A 17,216-nucleotide genomic window follows, 5' to 3' on the forward strand; every position below is an offset into this window, starting at 1 on the left:
TGAACTGTGATCCTTAGACCTTAGCCTCCTGAGTAGCTAGGATTACAGGTGGGAGCCACTGCAACCGGCTCTGGGTGGGTTTTTAAGTGGAAGGAACAGGTATGGCTAGAGGCTACCTGCTAACATTGAAAGAGAGCTGAAAATATTGTTCACTTCCAACTCTGTGGGGGAGTTTAATCTGTTCTCCCAGCTTAAGGCGCTTCTGTGTGCGGGTGAGATGAGTCCTCTATTAAGCAGTATACAAAGATATTATTGGTAGTCTTCTTGCTGTCACCACCCACGAAACAGCCTCCTCCTCATCACCTGACAGCCGTCCACTTCCCACCCTGTAAACAAGAGGGAACTGAGCTTCTCTGCAAACCCCTTTCCTCACATAGACTGCAGAAACTGGATTAGGAGGGCTGAGTCATCTTCCTTTCAAATGGAAATCTAAGTATACCAATGCCACTAAAAACAAAGGGAAGTTTTCTATGCAGATCATTTGTTTCAACACATGGCTGCTTTTATAGGATTTCAATCCAAGAGCTGAGATAGTCTTTAGCCCAGAAAGTCAATACTTTCAGTGTCCCCAGTGCTGTATCCTCCTTCACACCCAGTTACCAGTATGGCTTTAGGTAGTCACTAAGCAGCTCAACAAGTCTGGCACGTTTCCTGGACCATTAGTTCATACTATGCCAGGTACAGCACCGTTTAGGCAACACAGGCCAAGGTGGTCTGAAGTAGCCAAAGTAGGAGAGGATCCAGCATATAGCCTGAAGATTTCCTTTGCCTTCAGGCTTAGGGAGATGTTTCTAAGAAAGTGAAGGATGAATTTCAAATGCTTTCTCTGGAGCTTTCCTTTCAGTTGGCCAAGGTCAGAGAAGATAAGCGAGACTGAATTACAGACCCCTAACTCTTTAGGGTCCTTTCACCTGAAACCATTGCTGAGTGGCAGAGAGGCCTGGCTTTTGTGACTTCTTCCCCTTATACAGTGGTACTCACATGTTTCCGGCCAAGCCAATAGGAAGAAGTTTGGGAAGTTCAAATGCTGGATAATTCCCCACACAAAATAAAGGCAGATAAGAGCCGAGAGTTTGGCCGAGTGGTAGAGTGCTTACCTAGCATGCACAAAGACCCAGGTTCGATTCCTCGGTACCACATACATAGATAAAAGCTGGAAGTGGTGCTGAGGCTCAAGTGGTAAAGCTCTAGCCTTGAGAAAGTCCAAGCACAATGCTCATGCTCTGAGCTCAAGTCCAGGACTGGCAAAAAATAAAAAAAGTAAAGAATAAAGGTAGATAATCAGGTTCATTCCCATAGTGGAATCCCCTAAGTCACCACAAAACCAACCAACCAACCAACTCATTTTTGCACAGACTCACATGAATTTTATTTTCTCAAGAGAATTTACATAGCCATAGAGAGGAATTTGTCAGTGCTCTTTTCTATCTGCTTAAGAAATCAGACCACACCATGAGAATAGTACTAAACAAGACCACTGGTCATCACATAGGGTACACAAACACACTTTAACTGCTTGACATTTTTCTGAATGCAAAGAAAGATTCCGTGTCTTTGCCTTTGTCATAAACAGCTGAAGCAGGAGCCCAGGGACAGAAGGATGTATAGCTTTCCTGGGCAGGGAAGCTGTGCAGTGTTATCTGTCATCATGATTCATCTGCCATTATGTGGTCATTGGGTCACACTGAGAAGATTAACCCATATTGTGTCGGTTGCCATAGCCCCTAGGGTGGGTGTCCTTCCAATCATCCCATTCCCGCATTCTGTGAACTGTTTTCTCATCATCTTCATCCTCCTTTTCTTCTTGATCTTCCCGTTGTTGGGCTGCTTTTTTGATTTCAGCTGAAGTGGGAAAATGAGAAAGGGGGGAGGGGACAAAAAGTTGAGGGAATGTTAATAAGTAACAGGGGACCCAGTTCCACTGGGAACATAGACAATGAAAACAAGAGTTTAACTAATGGTCTGCCCTGGGCTCACACACATGGGGATACCTCTACTGTTTCACATATTACACAGTGAGTATAATAAGAAGAATGGACACGCAAAGAGCCAGTGGCTCATGCCTGTAATCCTAGCTACTTCAGGATGCTGAGATCTGAGGATCAAGATGCAAAGCTAATGAGGGAACAAATGTCTGTGAGATTCTTATCTCCAATTAGCCACCAGAAAACCGGAAGTGGTGCTGTGGCAAAGTGGTAGAGCACTAGCCTTGAGCTGAAGACCTCAGGGACAGCGCCCAGGCCCAGAGTTCAAGCTCCATGACTGACCAAAAAAAAAAAAAAGAAGGACATGCAGAAGACCCAAACACAAAAGGTTTTTCCCTACCAACCCAATGAATTCTACTTTGGGAAATAATTCTTACTAACGTGGCTAACCACTTGTACCTAAAACAAAAAGCATAAACACCAGCAGCAAAAACAATAAGAAACTGCAGCAATCCAAAACCACTGTAGTAAAAAATGACAGGAGGCCCTAGAGTGTGGCTTAGTGGTAGAGTACTAGCCTAGCATGCATGAAACCCTAGGTTCGATTCCTCAGTATCACATACACACACACAACTGGAAGAGTGCTAGCCTTGAGAAACCCCAAGGACAGTGCTTAGGCCCAGAGTTCAAGTCCCAGGATTGCCCCCACACTCCCCCCCCAAAAAAAGATGGGAATCTGCTTTGTTCTTAAAACTCAACCTTGCTTTCATGCCCAAGTGACCATCCAGAGATCCCTCTTGGTTCTCAGGAAAATTTCACCCCTTACTTTATCCGAAAGTACGGGACTGCCGGCATCATTAGGGTAGCCTACAATAAGCCCAAAACGAACAGTTTGAAGCATAAATCCCCAGCAGGACAGGAGAAAGAAATTCTAGAGATCTCACCTTAGAATGTATAAAAACCTAACACCCGCCCCACACTCCTTGCTTCTCTGACCTTGCTTACTGCTACATGGATCCCTCTTCAGGAATGATTAAAACTCGCTCTGGTCTGCTGAAATCTCTGCTTGTTTTCTTGGACAGAGGACTCCAGAGGACTCCTAGCCTTTTAGGGGACTCTGTCCACATTTCTTCTCCCCACCCCCTCCAGACTTGGAGATCACTCACCATTCGATCATCTACACCCACCACCTGCACCTCCCTTTGGGCACTGTGAAACAAGATCTTGGATTTCCTTTTCTTCTTCCTCTTCCTCTTCCTCTTCCCCCTCCTCCTTCTCTTTCTTTCTTTCTTTCTTTCTTTCTTTCTTTCTTTCTTTCTTTCTTTCTTTCTTTCTTTCTTTTTCTTGTTTGCGGGTCATGGGGCTCAAGGCTACCACCCTACTCCTAGGCCTGGGTGATGTCCCTGAGCTCTTCAGCTCAAGGCTACTGCCCTACCCTTGAGCCAAGCCTCACTTCTCATTTTCTAGAAGTTAACTGGAGATAAGAGTCTCAGGTCCTTTGGTGCCTGGCCTGGCTTTGAACCTTGATCCTCAGATCTCAGTTTCCTGAGTAGCTAGGATTACAGGTGTGAGCCACCATGCCCAGCCTTGGATTCCTTCTTGAAGGGCCCTCAAGATTGAAACTTCTAGTGCATGGGTTCTGGCGACCCTCTATCTGATTAGTTGTTGGGGATGCCTAGACTCTAGGTGATCACATCAGTCTTAATTCAGTATTTGGGGACACCCTAATATAGGTTCTTTTCCTCACTGCGCTCTACGTGGCGTCATAACAGCCTACTCTGGCTGACAGACAGCTCCTTGGCTTGTATCTTAAATCTAGCCATTCGGGATTCGAAAGCAGATCTAAAATTAAAGAAACTTATCTCCCTTTGCACAGGCTACACTCCCAACCCCCAACATTGAGAAAAACTATGTTATTTGAGTACAAAAATTTTCTAAGAGCCAGGAGTTTGGTCTAGTAACCAATCTTTTTTTAAAAATATTTTTATTGTAATTAATAAAAGGGTTACATGATATTTGCCAGATAGAAAGTGCATTAATTCACATACATTGATACCCTTTCACATGTCTTGGTACCCATTACCCTCCCTCACACCCCCCCAACCCATCTTGGTTTTCCCCCCTTCCCTATCAAATTTCAAATAACCAAATACAAATAAATTCAATATATCAGATAACAAAGTGAGATACTATAACAATATGAGATAACCAAGGGACAGCAAAGGAGATGAGAGCTAACATAGTACATTAAGGACAACAATAATTCATTATATGGCTTTTGTTTCAATATCCTGGAGGTCCTTTCAATTAGCTTCATACTATATGGCCTTATGTATCAAGGTTTTGCTCTATTGCAAATCTCTGCTAGTAGAGCCCAAGGTTTCTACTGATTATGACAAATGAGGGAAACCATTGAGCCTAAGTTCCTTTGAGTCTGGCTTACTTCACTTATGATTTTTTCTAAGTCTTTCCATTTCCTAACAAATGGGGCGATGTCGTTTTTTTCTGACAGCAGCATAGAATTCCATTGTGTACAAATACCACAACTTGTTGATCCACTCATCAACTGAGGGACATCTAGGTTGGTTCCATATCTTTGCTATGGTGAATAGTGCTGCAATGAACATTGTTGTGCTAGTGGATTTAGTGTACCCTTGTTTCTGGATGGTTGGGTAAATGCCAAGTAGTGGAATTGCTGGGTCATAGGGGAGCTCTATGTTTAGCCTTTTGAGGCTATCTTAACCTTTTTACCCTATTAAAAAATCTTTTCCAGAAGTTCCTGATAGCAAAACAGCAATCTTTCTGACCACAACCTGGGAACAAGACTGTTTTTCTTCTTCAAGCAACTACTCTTAAGACCCTGTCCCTTCCTTCCCCATAATGACCCCATGCTGAAGGAAGTTGTTAGAAAAGACCATGATGTCCCTCCCTCTTTTTTATTTTTTGCCAGTCATGGTGCTTGAACTCAGGGCCTGGGTACTGTCATTGAGCTTTTCTTGCTCAAGGCCAGCACTCTACGACGAGAGCCACTTGCAGCTTTTTCTGTGTAGGTGGCATAGAAGAATTGAACCCAGGGATTTGTGCATCTTAAGCAAGCACTCTATCACTAGACCACACTCCTGGACCCCCTCAATCTTTTATATCCCCTTTTGTTGACAGTCATGGGACTTGAAGTAGTCCTCGGTACTGTCCCTGAGCTCTTCAGCTCAAGCTACTGCCCTACCCCTTGAGTCACAGTGACACTTCCGATTTTCTGGTGGTTAATTGGAGATAAGAGTCTCATGGACTTTAGTAGTGCCCAGGCTGGATTTGAACTCACAACCCCCCCTCCAAAAAGAAATAAAAAAAGAAATGTATTACCTGACCTATGAAATGGTAATCCCTCTGCACATCATTATTATAATAGCAATAAAAATAAATGACTTGTGAACTGCCAAGAAAGGGAGATTGACTACAGATTACCGGTTATATTTCTTCTTTTACCAACAGGGTTTTTTGTTTGTTTTTTTCCCAGTCCTGGGGTTTGAACTCAGAGCCAGGGCACTATCCTTGGGCTTTCTCATGGCTAGTGCTCTACCACTTGAACCACAGCACCACATCCAGCCTTTTCTGTGTATGTGGTACGAAGGAATCAAACTTAGGGCTTCATGCATGCTAGGCAAGTACTCTACCACTAGGCCATGCCCCTAACCCTACCCCATTTCTGTTATTACATCATTTTGTTGTATGTGTCAAACGGAAAATCAAGGTGTAATTGGAACCAGCAGAAAAGAATGCCTGTGTTGCTTTATCACATGCCTAGAACAGGTTCTGTGGACTGAATGGCAATTATTATGTGGTGTACAGCCAAAAGAAAATCAGTGAACTTCTTAATGTCTCTTCTGAATTAATTCTTTTCTTATGAGGGAGAGTAGCATTTTCCTGGCTACCCTAAGTTTTCCCATGAGAAAATTCCTATCACTGATCTGATCTCTTCTAAAAGATTAGGGATCTAGTGTTCTTTTCTTCTTTTAACCTTTTTGTTGCAAAATACAGTAAAGGTAGCCACAAAGTATAGAAAATACACAAATATACAAAAGAAAATACAAGATTTTGTGAGGGAGACTCCTAAATTCCCCTTGGGTGAAGAAACAGATTTTTTTGGAGCTTTCCCTAAACTACCCTGTACATCCCACAAAACCATAAACTACTTCCCAGTACGCAGTGCCACATCCCACAGCAATAACTTCCTCCTTTATTATAGCTTTATTGCCTATGTGTATAACCTTCCACACCAGTTGTCCATTTGTACAATATTCAGGTTATACTCAATTTTTAGTACAGTTTTACCACCACTAGCATGCAATTCAAAAGATTTTTGTTATTCCCTAAAGATGCCTGGTACCCATTTACAGACTATCCCCTTTGCACCTGCAACCAATAATCTCCTTTCTAGCACCACTGATTCAACTATTGTAGACATTTCATATAAACAAAACATGGTTTGTTTCTGATTTCTTTTGTGTAGCCACAGCTCCATATTTTTGAGGTTAGTCCTGACATTTTCAAAATATTTTATTACCTTTTTTGGTCTCCAGGGACCCCCATCATTGTTTTCTTTCTTTACCAGTTATCTACACAAGAAGCTAAACTCTCTGACATGTTCCATTTCCTAAGGCGTTCATTCACCAGGTCCCACAGTCAAGAAGCTATCTATGTTTCACATATCCCCAAGATGTATGTGGATGCACAGATTAAACTTTAGGGTTTTTTTTCCTTCCATTTTAATTTTTGAAATAGAATGTCACTATATAGCCCAGGGTAGACTCAAATTCAAAAATATCTTGATTTAGTTTGCTCTTTTTTTAATCTCTGTGCTAATAGGAGGCTTGTACTTAAAACCTGGGTACTGTGCCTTAGCTTTTTTTAGATCAAGGCTGGCACCACAGCTCTGCTTCTGAATTTTTATGGGTTAATTGGAATTAATTAGACATTTCTCATGAACTTTTCTGTTTGGATCAGTTTTGAATTGGGATCCACAAATCTCAGCCTCCTGAGTAGATAGGATTACAAATCTGAGCCACTGTAGCCAAGCTATTGTTTTGTTTTGTTTTTGTTTTTGGTTTGTTTTGTCAGTAGTGGGGTTTGAACTCTGTGCCTACACACTGTTCCTGAGTTCTTCAGCTCAAAGCTACCTCCTTATCCATTGAGCCACAGCACAAACTTCTGGGTTTTGTTGGTTAATTGGAGAGAAAAGTCTCACAGACTTTTGTGTCTGGGCTGGCTTTGAACCACAATCCTCAGATCTCAGCCTCCTGAGTAGCTAGTCTTAACAGGCTCTAAGTACCTGACCTAGCTACTATTTTTTTTAATTACAAAATTTATTTATAAAACTTAACTATGCAGGGGCTAGGAGTTTGTCCTAGAAGTAGAGTGTTTGCCTAGCGTGCACAAAGACCTGGGTTTGATTCCTCGATACCACATACATAGATAAGCCAGAAGCAGTGCTGTGGATCAAGCAGCTGAGCACTAAGCCTTGAGAAAAGCCCAAGGACAGTGCTCAGGCCCTGCGTTCAAGCTCCAGGACTGTGTCTCATTTGTTCTGTGAAGGTTTGAATCTCAAAGGTCTCCCAAAGGATTTTGTCCTAAGACATAGAAGTCAGCTTGCAAGGGTAAAGAAAGATGGAACATAGAGCATGTAGAACCTAGTTCCTTTACCCCTTCTCTGCTTCCTGTATGCCATGAAGTATGAACTTTGCTCTGCCACAAACTTTTTGCAAGATGCTTCATCTTTCCACAAGGTCAAAGTGAGGGGACAAAGGGACTGTGTACGGAAGTCTGAAACTATGAGCCAAAACAAGACAATTGGAGATTGGAGATAAGATTCTTGAAGCCAGGCAGGTGGCTCACAGTCTGTAATCGCCTGCCTATAAGCCTGCCTGTAATCGTAAATTCTCAGGAGGCTGAGATCTGAGGATCAAGGTTCAAAGCCAGCCTGGGCACAAAAGGACCTGAGACTCTTATCTCCAATTAATCTCTAGAAAACAGGAAGTGGGGCTTGGCTTAAGGGTAGGGTGGTAGCCTTGAGATGAAGACCTCAGGGACAGCACCCAGGCCCAGATCAAGACCCATGAGCCACCAAAAAAAAAAAAAGAAAAAGAAAAAAAGAAAGCTAACCATGATACTAGCAGCTGCTAATGTTCTATGACTGGATCTGCTAATTTACTGGGGAGATTCTTCTACTTTTAAATTTTTTCACTAAAAGGAACAATTTTATAAAGAGAGGCTTTCCCTTATCTATTTTTTTGCCAGTCCTGGGGACTTGAAATCAGGGCCTGTCCTTGGGCTTTCTCAAGGCTAAAGCTGTAGCAATTGAGCCACAGCACCATTTCCGGCTTATTCTATGTATGTGGTACCGAGGAATTGAACCCGGGTCTTCATGTATAATGTGGGAAATGGGGAAAATGTATTCTAATGGAATTGTGGAAATTAGGCTCTAAACAGAGGTTTAGAGCCCTTTCCTTCTCCCTGCTTCCCTCTGTCACTGTTTACCTAGACTTAACACCCATTTCCCTACCATTCCTTTATCTAGACTAAGGCTGTATCTTGAGACATCTTGGCACCCACAACCAGATGCATCTTGACTATAGATAATGTATGAGATTTATAGTGTGAAACCCCCAGCATGTGTTCTGGCCTTCTTTAAAAACCGCCGGCTTTTACAGATTGGGGCTATACTCCAAGATCCCGACCTCGGGTTGTAGTCCTGGCACATCAGCTCCTTCCCTGCTCAATATACTTTTAACATCTCAATTGTTCGTATTCTGAGTGGTCTCATAGTTTGTCTACCCCTGGACCCCACGCTAGGCAAGCTCTCTACCACTAGGCCAAACTTCTGGCCTCCCTTATCTATTACTATTTAGACACTCAGTAAGAAAATATTTGAGTGCCTGGTGAGTGTGGCTCATGCCTGTAATCCTAGCTACTCAGGAGGCTGAGATCTGAGGATCAAGTTCAAAACCAGCCCTGGCACAAAAGAACCTGAGACTCTTATCTCCAACTAACCTCTAGAAAATGGGAAGTGAGGCTTGGCTCAAGGGTAAGGTGGTAGCCTTGAGATGAAGAGCTCAGGGACAGCGCCTGGGCCCAGAGGTAGAGTGGTAGCCTTGAGCTGAAGAGCTCAGGCTAGTTCAAGCCCTGTGACCCACAAAAAAGAAAAGAAAAGAAAAGAAGAAAGAAAAGAAGGTACTTGATTCCTTCACTTACTACTTCTCAAGAAAGCAAACTAAGTTCCCTATTACTCTCTGAAGTCAATTTGTTTTGTGGTTTTGTGGTAATTACTTGGAAATGAGTCTCACAAACTTTCCTGTGCAGGCTGGCTTCAAAGCAATCTTTACCTTAGCCTTTGGGTACTTAGGATTACAGGCATGAGCGGTTATTTTTTACTCCAGTATTTAGGGCTTGAACTCAGGGCCTCAATCTCTCATTTTATGCTCTACCATCTGAACAATGTCTCAAATTTTAGGTTTTTGCTGGCTAATTGGAGATAAGATTCTGTTTGGACTAACTTAGAAACATGATTCTCAGAGCTCAGTTTCTTGAGTAGCTAGGATTACTGGCATGAGTAACTGGTGCTTTGCTTTGCTTTAGCTTTAAAACAATTATGGGCTAGGTATAGTAGTGCACAACTGTAATCGCAGTGGTTGAGAGAGGATCAAGTGTAAGAAAGAGACAGAAGTGGTGCTGTGGCTCAAGTAGTACAGCAAAAAAAAAAAGGAGTTTGTCGTTTGGTGGCCAGTTGGATTAAGAATGAAACCCTATCATTCACCCATTTGTTCACTCACAGTAATTGTACAAAAGGATTAGGATTATAATTCCATGAGAAATCCTATCTTAAATCAAATATAATAAGTAAAATTATGAAATCATGAATATGAATGCATTTGAGGATTTTAACCAAATGCAACAATTCCTTAAAATATGAATTTTATTTATTTTTTGCTAGTCATGGGGATTGATTTCAGAATGTCACACTATAGCTTGGCTTGCCTACTCAAGGCTGGTGCTTTAGCACTTGATGTACACTTCTAGCCTCGCTGTAGGCTGGTTAACTGGAATCTACAGAAGTTTTTTGCCTGAGCTGGCTTCAAAACTTGATTCCTTGGCTTTCAGCCTTTTGAGTTGGTAGGATTCTAAGAATAAGACAGTTGTAGGGCTTGAACTCTGGGCCTGGCCTCTGTCCCTGAGCTCTTCAGCTCAAGGCTAGTGCTCTACCACTTTGGGCCTCAGAGCCACTTATGGTTTGGGGGTTATTAATTGGAGATAAGAGTCTCTTGGTCTTTCCTGCCTGGGCTGGCTTTGAACCACAATCCTCAGATCTCAGTCTCCACAGTAGCTAGGATCACAGGTGTGAGCCAGCTAGGCTAAAGTTTCTTTCTTTCTTTTTTTTTGCCAGTCCTGGGCTTGAGCTCAGGGCCTAAGCACTATTCTTGGACTTTCTCAAGGCTAGAACTCTACCACTTGAGCCACAGCACCACTTTTGGCTTTTTTTTTTCTATGTATGTGGTACTGAGGAATTGAACCCGGGTCTTCATGCATGCTAGGCCAGCACTTTACCACTAGGCCAAACTCCCAGCTCGGCTAAAGTTTTTAATGATGAAATTTTTAGACTTAGAGAAAAATTAATACAGTAACATGTTCCCATCAGCTTGCAACCAGTTATTCTTACTGTTAACATTACTCATAATTCAAATTCGTAGTATTCAAACTTATTTAGGCTTCATCTCATGCCCCTCTCAATTTTAGGATCCTATCACATACCAAATTACACTTAGCCATTCTCTTCTGGGCTATGAGTGTTTCTCAAACTACTTGTTTCTGATGTCTTGCACACAGTTGGAATATGGGTTAGGTATTTTGTAGGATGTCCTTCTTTTGATATTGCGTCTTTTAGACCAGTGCTAGGTGTACTGGAGAATATGACAGGGGTAAAGTGCTCTTATCATCACATACCAATTTTACATGTTATTCTGTCAACCTGACCTATCACTGAAGAGAGTCTTGAACATGTGACTAAGGTAATAGCCACAGCATTTCCAGAACTAAAAAATTACTCCTTTCTCCTCCTTTCAGTGAATGCTTGCAAGCAAGTCACTTATCAGAGTTGGGAAGAATTAGGCTACTCCCTCTTTGGAGCAACAGTGTTTATTTAAACTACATGGGATTTTTATTGAAGACATTTGTCTCTACTTATTTATGCAACCATTTGTTCTATCACTATAGACTCATGGGTATTTTATTCCCTGTTATAATCATTTTTCCTGCTTAAAGTATTCTGGTTTTGGCTACTTTTCATTGCGTGCTTTCAGTTGGCTCTTGTATTCTTTAACACCTACTCTTTCTTTTACAATTCATTTCCAGTAAAACAAGATGCTCCATGATTATCTGGTATACAGTCTAACCAGAACTATCCATTTCTCCAACGAACCCTGTTTCTTTTATTGGAGAATAGTATTAGAAAATAACATTTTGAAGCTGGGAACTGGTGGCTGACACCTGTAATCCCTGGCCACTCAGGAGGCTGAAATCTGAGGATCCCAATTTGAAGCCAGTCTAGGCAGGAAAGTTTCTGGAACTCCAATTAACCATCAAAAAGCCAGAAATGGAGTGGTAGCTCAAGTGGTAGAGTGTCAGATTTGAGAGAATAAAGCTAAGGGACATTACCCAGGCCCTGAGTTCAAGCCCCAGTGCACTCTCTCCCTGCTCCACACACCCACCCCCCCACACACATATATTTTGGGACTGGGGGGTGGGATGTAGAAATGGCCTAGTATTCACAAAACCCTTCCTGGATTCAATCTTCAGGATCACAACACACACACACACACACACACACACACACACACACACACACACACACACACACACACACGCTTGAGCCAGGTGTGGTGAGGTACACTTGTAATCCTAACACTCATGGCAGGAGGATCACGAGTTTCAGAATAGCATGACATATAGGTAGTGAGCCCCACCCTCAAAAGATATTTTCAGTGAATTCACCAAAGTGAGGATGTTTGTGGAAAAATGTGTTTCTCTTGAAATATTTATAATCTCACGTGTCAACTGGAAAATAAGAAAAATTCAAACTTTTAGAAAAGAGGAATCAACATTTGGGTATTGGAATTAAATGACTGCTATTCTAAACCACACTTTTTGTGTGTCTGATGCTGGGGACTGAATCCAGGCATTCATATATGCTAAGTCAAGTACCTCTTCCTCTGACCTATACATATAAATCCTATTTTTTTTTCTTTAGTACCCATGCACAAACCCATTGCTTCATACGTGGTAAGCAAGCATCTAATACTGAACCAATCCCCAAGTACTCTTTGCTGTTTTTTTGGTGATATAGAGGTTTGAACTCAAGGCTTTACACTTGCTAGGCAGATGCTCGAACACTTGATTCATACCCTCAACCCCTTGTGCTTACGTTATATTTGAGATAGGGTCTTGTATTTTTGTACAGGGAAGTCTTAGACTATTTTCTTTTCTTTTTTGCCAGTCCTGAGGTTTGAACTCAGGGCTTGAGCACTGTCCTTGGGCTTTCTCAAGGATAGCACTCTACCCCTTGAGCCATAGCACCACTTCTCGCTTTTTCTGTATATGTGGTACTGAGGAATCAAACTTGGGTCTTCGTGCATGCTAAGCAAGCACTGTACCACTAGGCCAAACTCCCAAGCCATGCTTCCTGTTGTTGGGATGGGGCCCTGTTAACTTTTTATGGGAAGGGCTGGCATCAAATTGGAATCTTTTCCATCTCTGCCTCCTGAATGGATTATAGGTATAAACAACTGCAATCAGCTCAGTTATCCATTTTCAAGCCAAATTGGGAGTGAAAACATCAAGCTGTCTACTGATTCCTTTTGATATAATCTTATTCAAAGCTTCTTCCCATTTATGACAAGTTCATCTCATATATTTCCTATCCCAGGTTTTCACTGAGCTAATATATCTGATTTCTTTTAACGGGAATACCAAAATCCAGGTTACAAGACAGACTGTTATTAGGCTAATGATTTCTAAAAAAGTTGTGTGAACTTACTTTTTTTTCCTGGTTCTTGGGTTTGAACTCAGGACTTGGCCATTGTCCTTGAGCTTTTTTATTTTTGTCCATTGTAGCACTTGAACTCTGGGCCTGGGTGCTGTCCTCAAGGCTACCATCCTACTCCTTGAGCCCCAGTGCCACTTCCGGTTTTCTGGTGGTTAATTGGAGATAAGAGTCTTATGGACTTTAGTGTGAAGGCTGGCTTTGAACCACAATCCTCAGATCTCAGCCTCCTAAGTAGCTAGGACTACAGGCATGAGCCACCGCACCTGGCTTCCCTGAGCTGCTGCTGCTGCTTCTTTTTTTTTCTCGAGGGTAGCACTTTAAAACTTGAACTATAGCTCTAACTAGCTTTTTGGTGGTTAATTAGAGATAAGAGTCTCACAGACTTTTCTGTCTGGGCTAGCTTGTAACCACAATTCTCAGATGTCAGCCTCCTGAGTAGCTAGTTTTATAAGAATGAGCCATAAGACCCTGGTAAAAAAACAAAACCAAAAAAAAAAACCCCCCAAAAAAAAACAGGGTCTTTCTATATAGCCCAGACTGGCTGAAAACTCATGATCTACTTGTCTCAGGGATTAAAGGCATGGGCAACAACACTGAGATAAGCATTTAATATAAATCTAAATGAAATTTTCTCCTTCATTATCCACATACCAGGTCATTTGTCCTCTTTAACATATGTCACTGTGACGCAAATCTTGCTTAGCTTTGTTTACATAGCTTATCAATCCTTTCTTTTTTCTCCTCAGGATGTAATTTTTTTGTTTCCACCAATTCTTATTTCCCTCTATTTTACTTAGCTATCCTTTCTGGAATGACTATTTTTCCCAAAGTCATTATCACATTTCTGGGTATAAGTATTCCTGCTTTTATGGTCTTTCTTTGATTATGCCTTTTGTCAAATAAATTCCAATTCACTTAAAGTATTATAGGAGTGGAAACTGGGCGCTGTTGATTCATGCCTGTAATCCTAACTACTCAAGAGGCTGACATCTGAGGATTATGGTTCAAAGCCAGCCTGGGTAGGAAAGTCCATGAGGTTCTTACCTTCAATTAACCACCAGAAAACCAGAAGTGGTGCTGTGGCTCAAGTGGTACAGAGACAGCTTTGAGCTGAAGAGTGCAGGGACAGAACCCAGGCCAGAGTTCAAACCCCATGACTGACAAAAAATATTATAGGAGGGGAAGGAGAATAACAGAGGAGGCACCATGATCAAGACAATATTACAGTTGGGTGCTGATAGCTCACACCTGTGATTCTAACTACTCAGTAGGCTGAGATGTGAGAACCAAAGTTTGAAGCCAGCCCAAGCAAAATAGAGATATTCTTATCTCTACTTAACCAACCAAAAGCTGTAAGTGGAGGAATAGCTAAGTGGCAGAGTGGCAGCCATCAGTGAAAATGCTAAACAAGGTTCATGCTGGTAATCCTAGCCACTCAGGAGGCTGAGATCTGGGGATCAAGGCCAGCCTGGGCATTAAAGAATGTGAGACACTTATCTCCAATTAACCATCAGAAAACTCGAAGTGGTGCTGTGGCTCAAGGTATAGTGCAGAAGCCTTGAGTTTCACATCTCAGGGACAATGCCCAGGCCCAGAGTTGAAGTCTCACGGTTTCTCAAAAGACTAAACACAGAGCTCCCCTATGACCCAGCAATTCCACTTCTTGGCATTTACCCAATTGTAAAGAAACAAGGACATACTAAATGCACTAGCACAACGATGTTCATTGCAGCACTATTTTACCATAGCAAAGATATGGAACCAACCCAGATGCCACTCAGTAGATGATTGGATCACAAAGATGTGATATTAATACACAATGGAATTCTATGCTGCCATCAGAAAGAATGACATTGCCCCATTTGTAATGAAATGGAAAGACTTAGAAAAAAAATCATATTAAGTGAAGTAAGCCAAAGGAACATAGGCTCAATGGTTTCCCTCATTTGTAATAATTAGTACAAACTTAGGACTCTCCTAGCAGAGGATTACAATAACTCAAACTCTGTATACATAAGGCCATATAGGATGAGGCTAAATTAATGGACCTCCAGGACATGGAAACAAGAGCTTAATTATGAGTGACTTGTTCTTAATCTACTATTTTTTTTCTCTTGTGTTACCCTTTGGTTAATCTCATATCATTATAGTATCTGACTTTGTTACCTGGTGCATATATATATATATATATATATATATATATATATTTGTTTATTTGAAATAGGAGGGTGAAAAAGATTAGGGGAGGAGATGGGGGGAGGGAAGTGAGGACAAAAACATGAGAAGGGGTATCAATGTGCGAGAAATAATGCACCTTCTATCTGGTGAATATAACTGTAACCCTTCTATACATTAAAATAAAATAGAATAAAAAAAAAAAAGAAGTCCTGGGACTTGATTAAAAAAAAAGTTCACAGAAGATGATAACATTGTACTCATAAATGGACTTGTTAAGATAAAATTCACTGGTACAACTACTTGAACCAAATAAAAAATAAACAAAAATGCTAATTACTGGCCGGGCCTGGTGGCTTACAACTGTAATCCTAGCAACTCAGGAGGCTGAGATTTGAGGATCCTGGTTCAAAGCCAGCCAGCAGGGGCACTAAAGACTGAGAGACTCTTATCTCCAATTAATCACTAGAAAATGGGAAATGAGGCTGTAGCTCCAGGGGTACTGTGGTAGCCTAGAGCTGAAGAACTCAGGGACAACACCTAGGCCCAGAGGTAGGGTAGGGGCTACAGAGCTCAAACAGCACCAAGGCCTAGAATTCAAGCCCCAGGCCTGATCAAAAACAAAAACAAAAACAAAGGTAATTACTAATACAAAAGAAGATTCCCTAGAATTAAGAAGTACAAAAGACTCTCTATGTAAAAGCATATTATAGGACTACATTCTAAAGTGAGGAACACAAAGGAGCAATCCCTATGTACTTCTGATAATATAAAATATTTGTCAAAATGAACTCCAGGAAATGGAAACAAAAATAAATGTACTATATACCTGAGAACTTTCCCTCGGAATGACTAATAAGATACATTCTAATAAAAGTACCAGAGTTTGGCTGGGAGCATGGCCTAGAGGTAAAGTGCTCGCCTAGCATGCATGAAGCCCTAGGTTCGATTCCTGGTACTGCATACGTAGAAATAGATAGAAGTGACACTATAGGTTAAGTGGCAGAGTATTAGCCTTGAGCAATCTGTGTCCAAGGATAGTGCTCAGGCCAAGTCCAATCCCCAGAACTGGCCAAAAAAAAAAAAAGTACGGGAGTTTGGACGGGCACTAGTAGCTCACACTTGTAATTATTACACTTGTAATTAGCACATTTGTAACTAGCTATTCAGGAGGCTGACATCTAAGGATCACAGTTCAAAGTCAGCTGAGGCATGTGACTCTTATTTCCAATTAAGTACCAGAAACTGGAAGTGGCACAGTGGCTGTAAGTGGTAGAGCACTAGCCTTCAGCTGAAGAACTTAGGAAAAGTGCCCAAGCTCAGAGTTCAAGCCTCAGGACCCAAAAAACAAAAACAAACCAAGAAACAAAAAAACCCAGTACCAGACTTTAAAGGAAAAAAAATGGCATGGACAGCTCAGCATGCTAGGTGATTTTCTTTTCTTTCCTTTCTTTCTTTTCTTTCCTTCTTTCTTTCTGTCAGTTTAGGGACTTGAACTCAGGGCCTGGGTGCTGTCCCTGAGCCTCTCTGTACTCAAGGCTAGTGTTCTACTACTTGAGCCACAGCACCACTTCTGGTTTTTGAGTGGTTAATTTGAGATATGATTCTTTTTTTTATATATTTTTATTGTAATTAATAAAAGGGTTACATGATATTTGCCAGATAGAAGGTGCATTAATTCACATATATTGATACCCATTCTTACAGGGACTTTTTGCCCAGGTTGGCTTCAAAACACTAAGCAGCTACGACTGCTGGCATGAGCTACTGGTACCTACTAACTGATCTTCTGACAAACTTAAGATTGCCTTCAAAAATTTTTTTGCCAGTCCTAGGGCTTGAACTCAGGGCCTGAGCACCATCCCTGGGCATTTTCAAGGCTAGAACTCTACCACTTGAGCCACAGCACCACTTCATCTTTTTCTATGTTATGTGGTGCCGATGAATCAATCCTGGCTCTCTGTGCATGCTAGGCAAGCACTCTCCACTAGGCTAAACTCTCAGCCCTGCCTTCAAACATTTTAATA

The 17,216-nt window shown here is 41.6% G+C and overlaps 1 protein-coding gene across 1 annotated transcript in view; it reads right to left on the reverse strand.

Annotated features, from left to right (window-relative positions):
- Positions 1-1,355: 1,355 nt before the first annotated feature.
- Positions 1,356-17,216, reverse strand: part of Igbp1 (immunoglobulin binding protein 1) — a 34,957-nt gene continuing 19,096 nt past the window's right edge. Inside the window, exon 6 of the mRNA XM_090326117.1 lies at positions 1,356-1,842. Coding sequence (XP_090182243.1) covers positions 1,694-1,842 — 149 coding nt within the window. The 3' untranslated portion in view covers positions 1,356-1,693. The remainder of the gene's footprint in view (positions 1,843-17,216) is intronic.

The sequence above is a fragment of the Megascapheus bottae genome, chromosome X (genome assembly GCF_031878675.1).
Source record: "Megascapheus bottae isolate mThoBot1 chromosome X, mThoBot2.hap1, whole genome shotgun sequence".
In the NCBI taxonomy this organism is placed as follows: domain Eukaryota; kingdom Metazoa; phylum Chordata; class Mammalia; order Rodentia; family Geomyidae; genus Megascapheus; species Megascapheus bottae.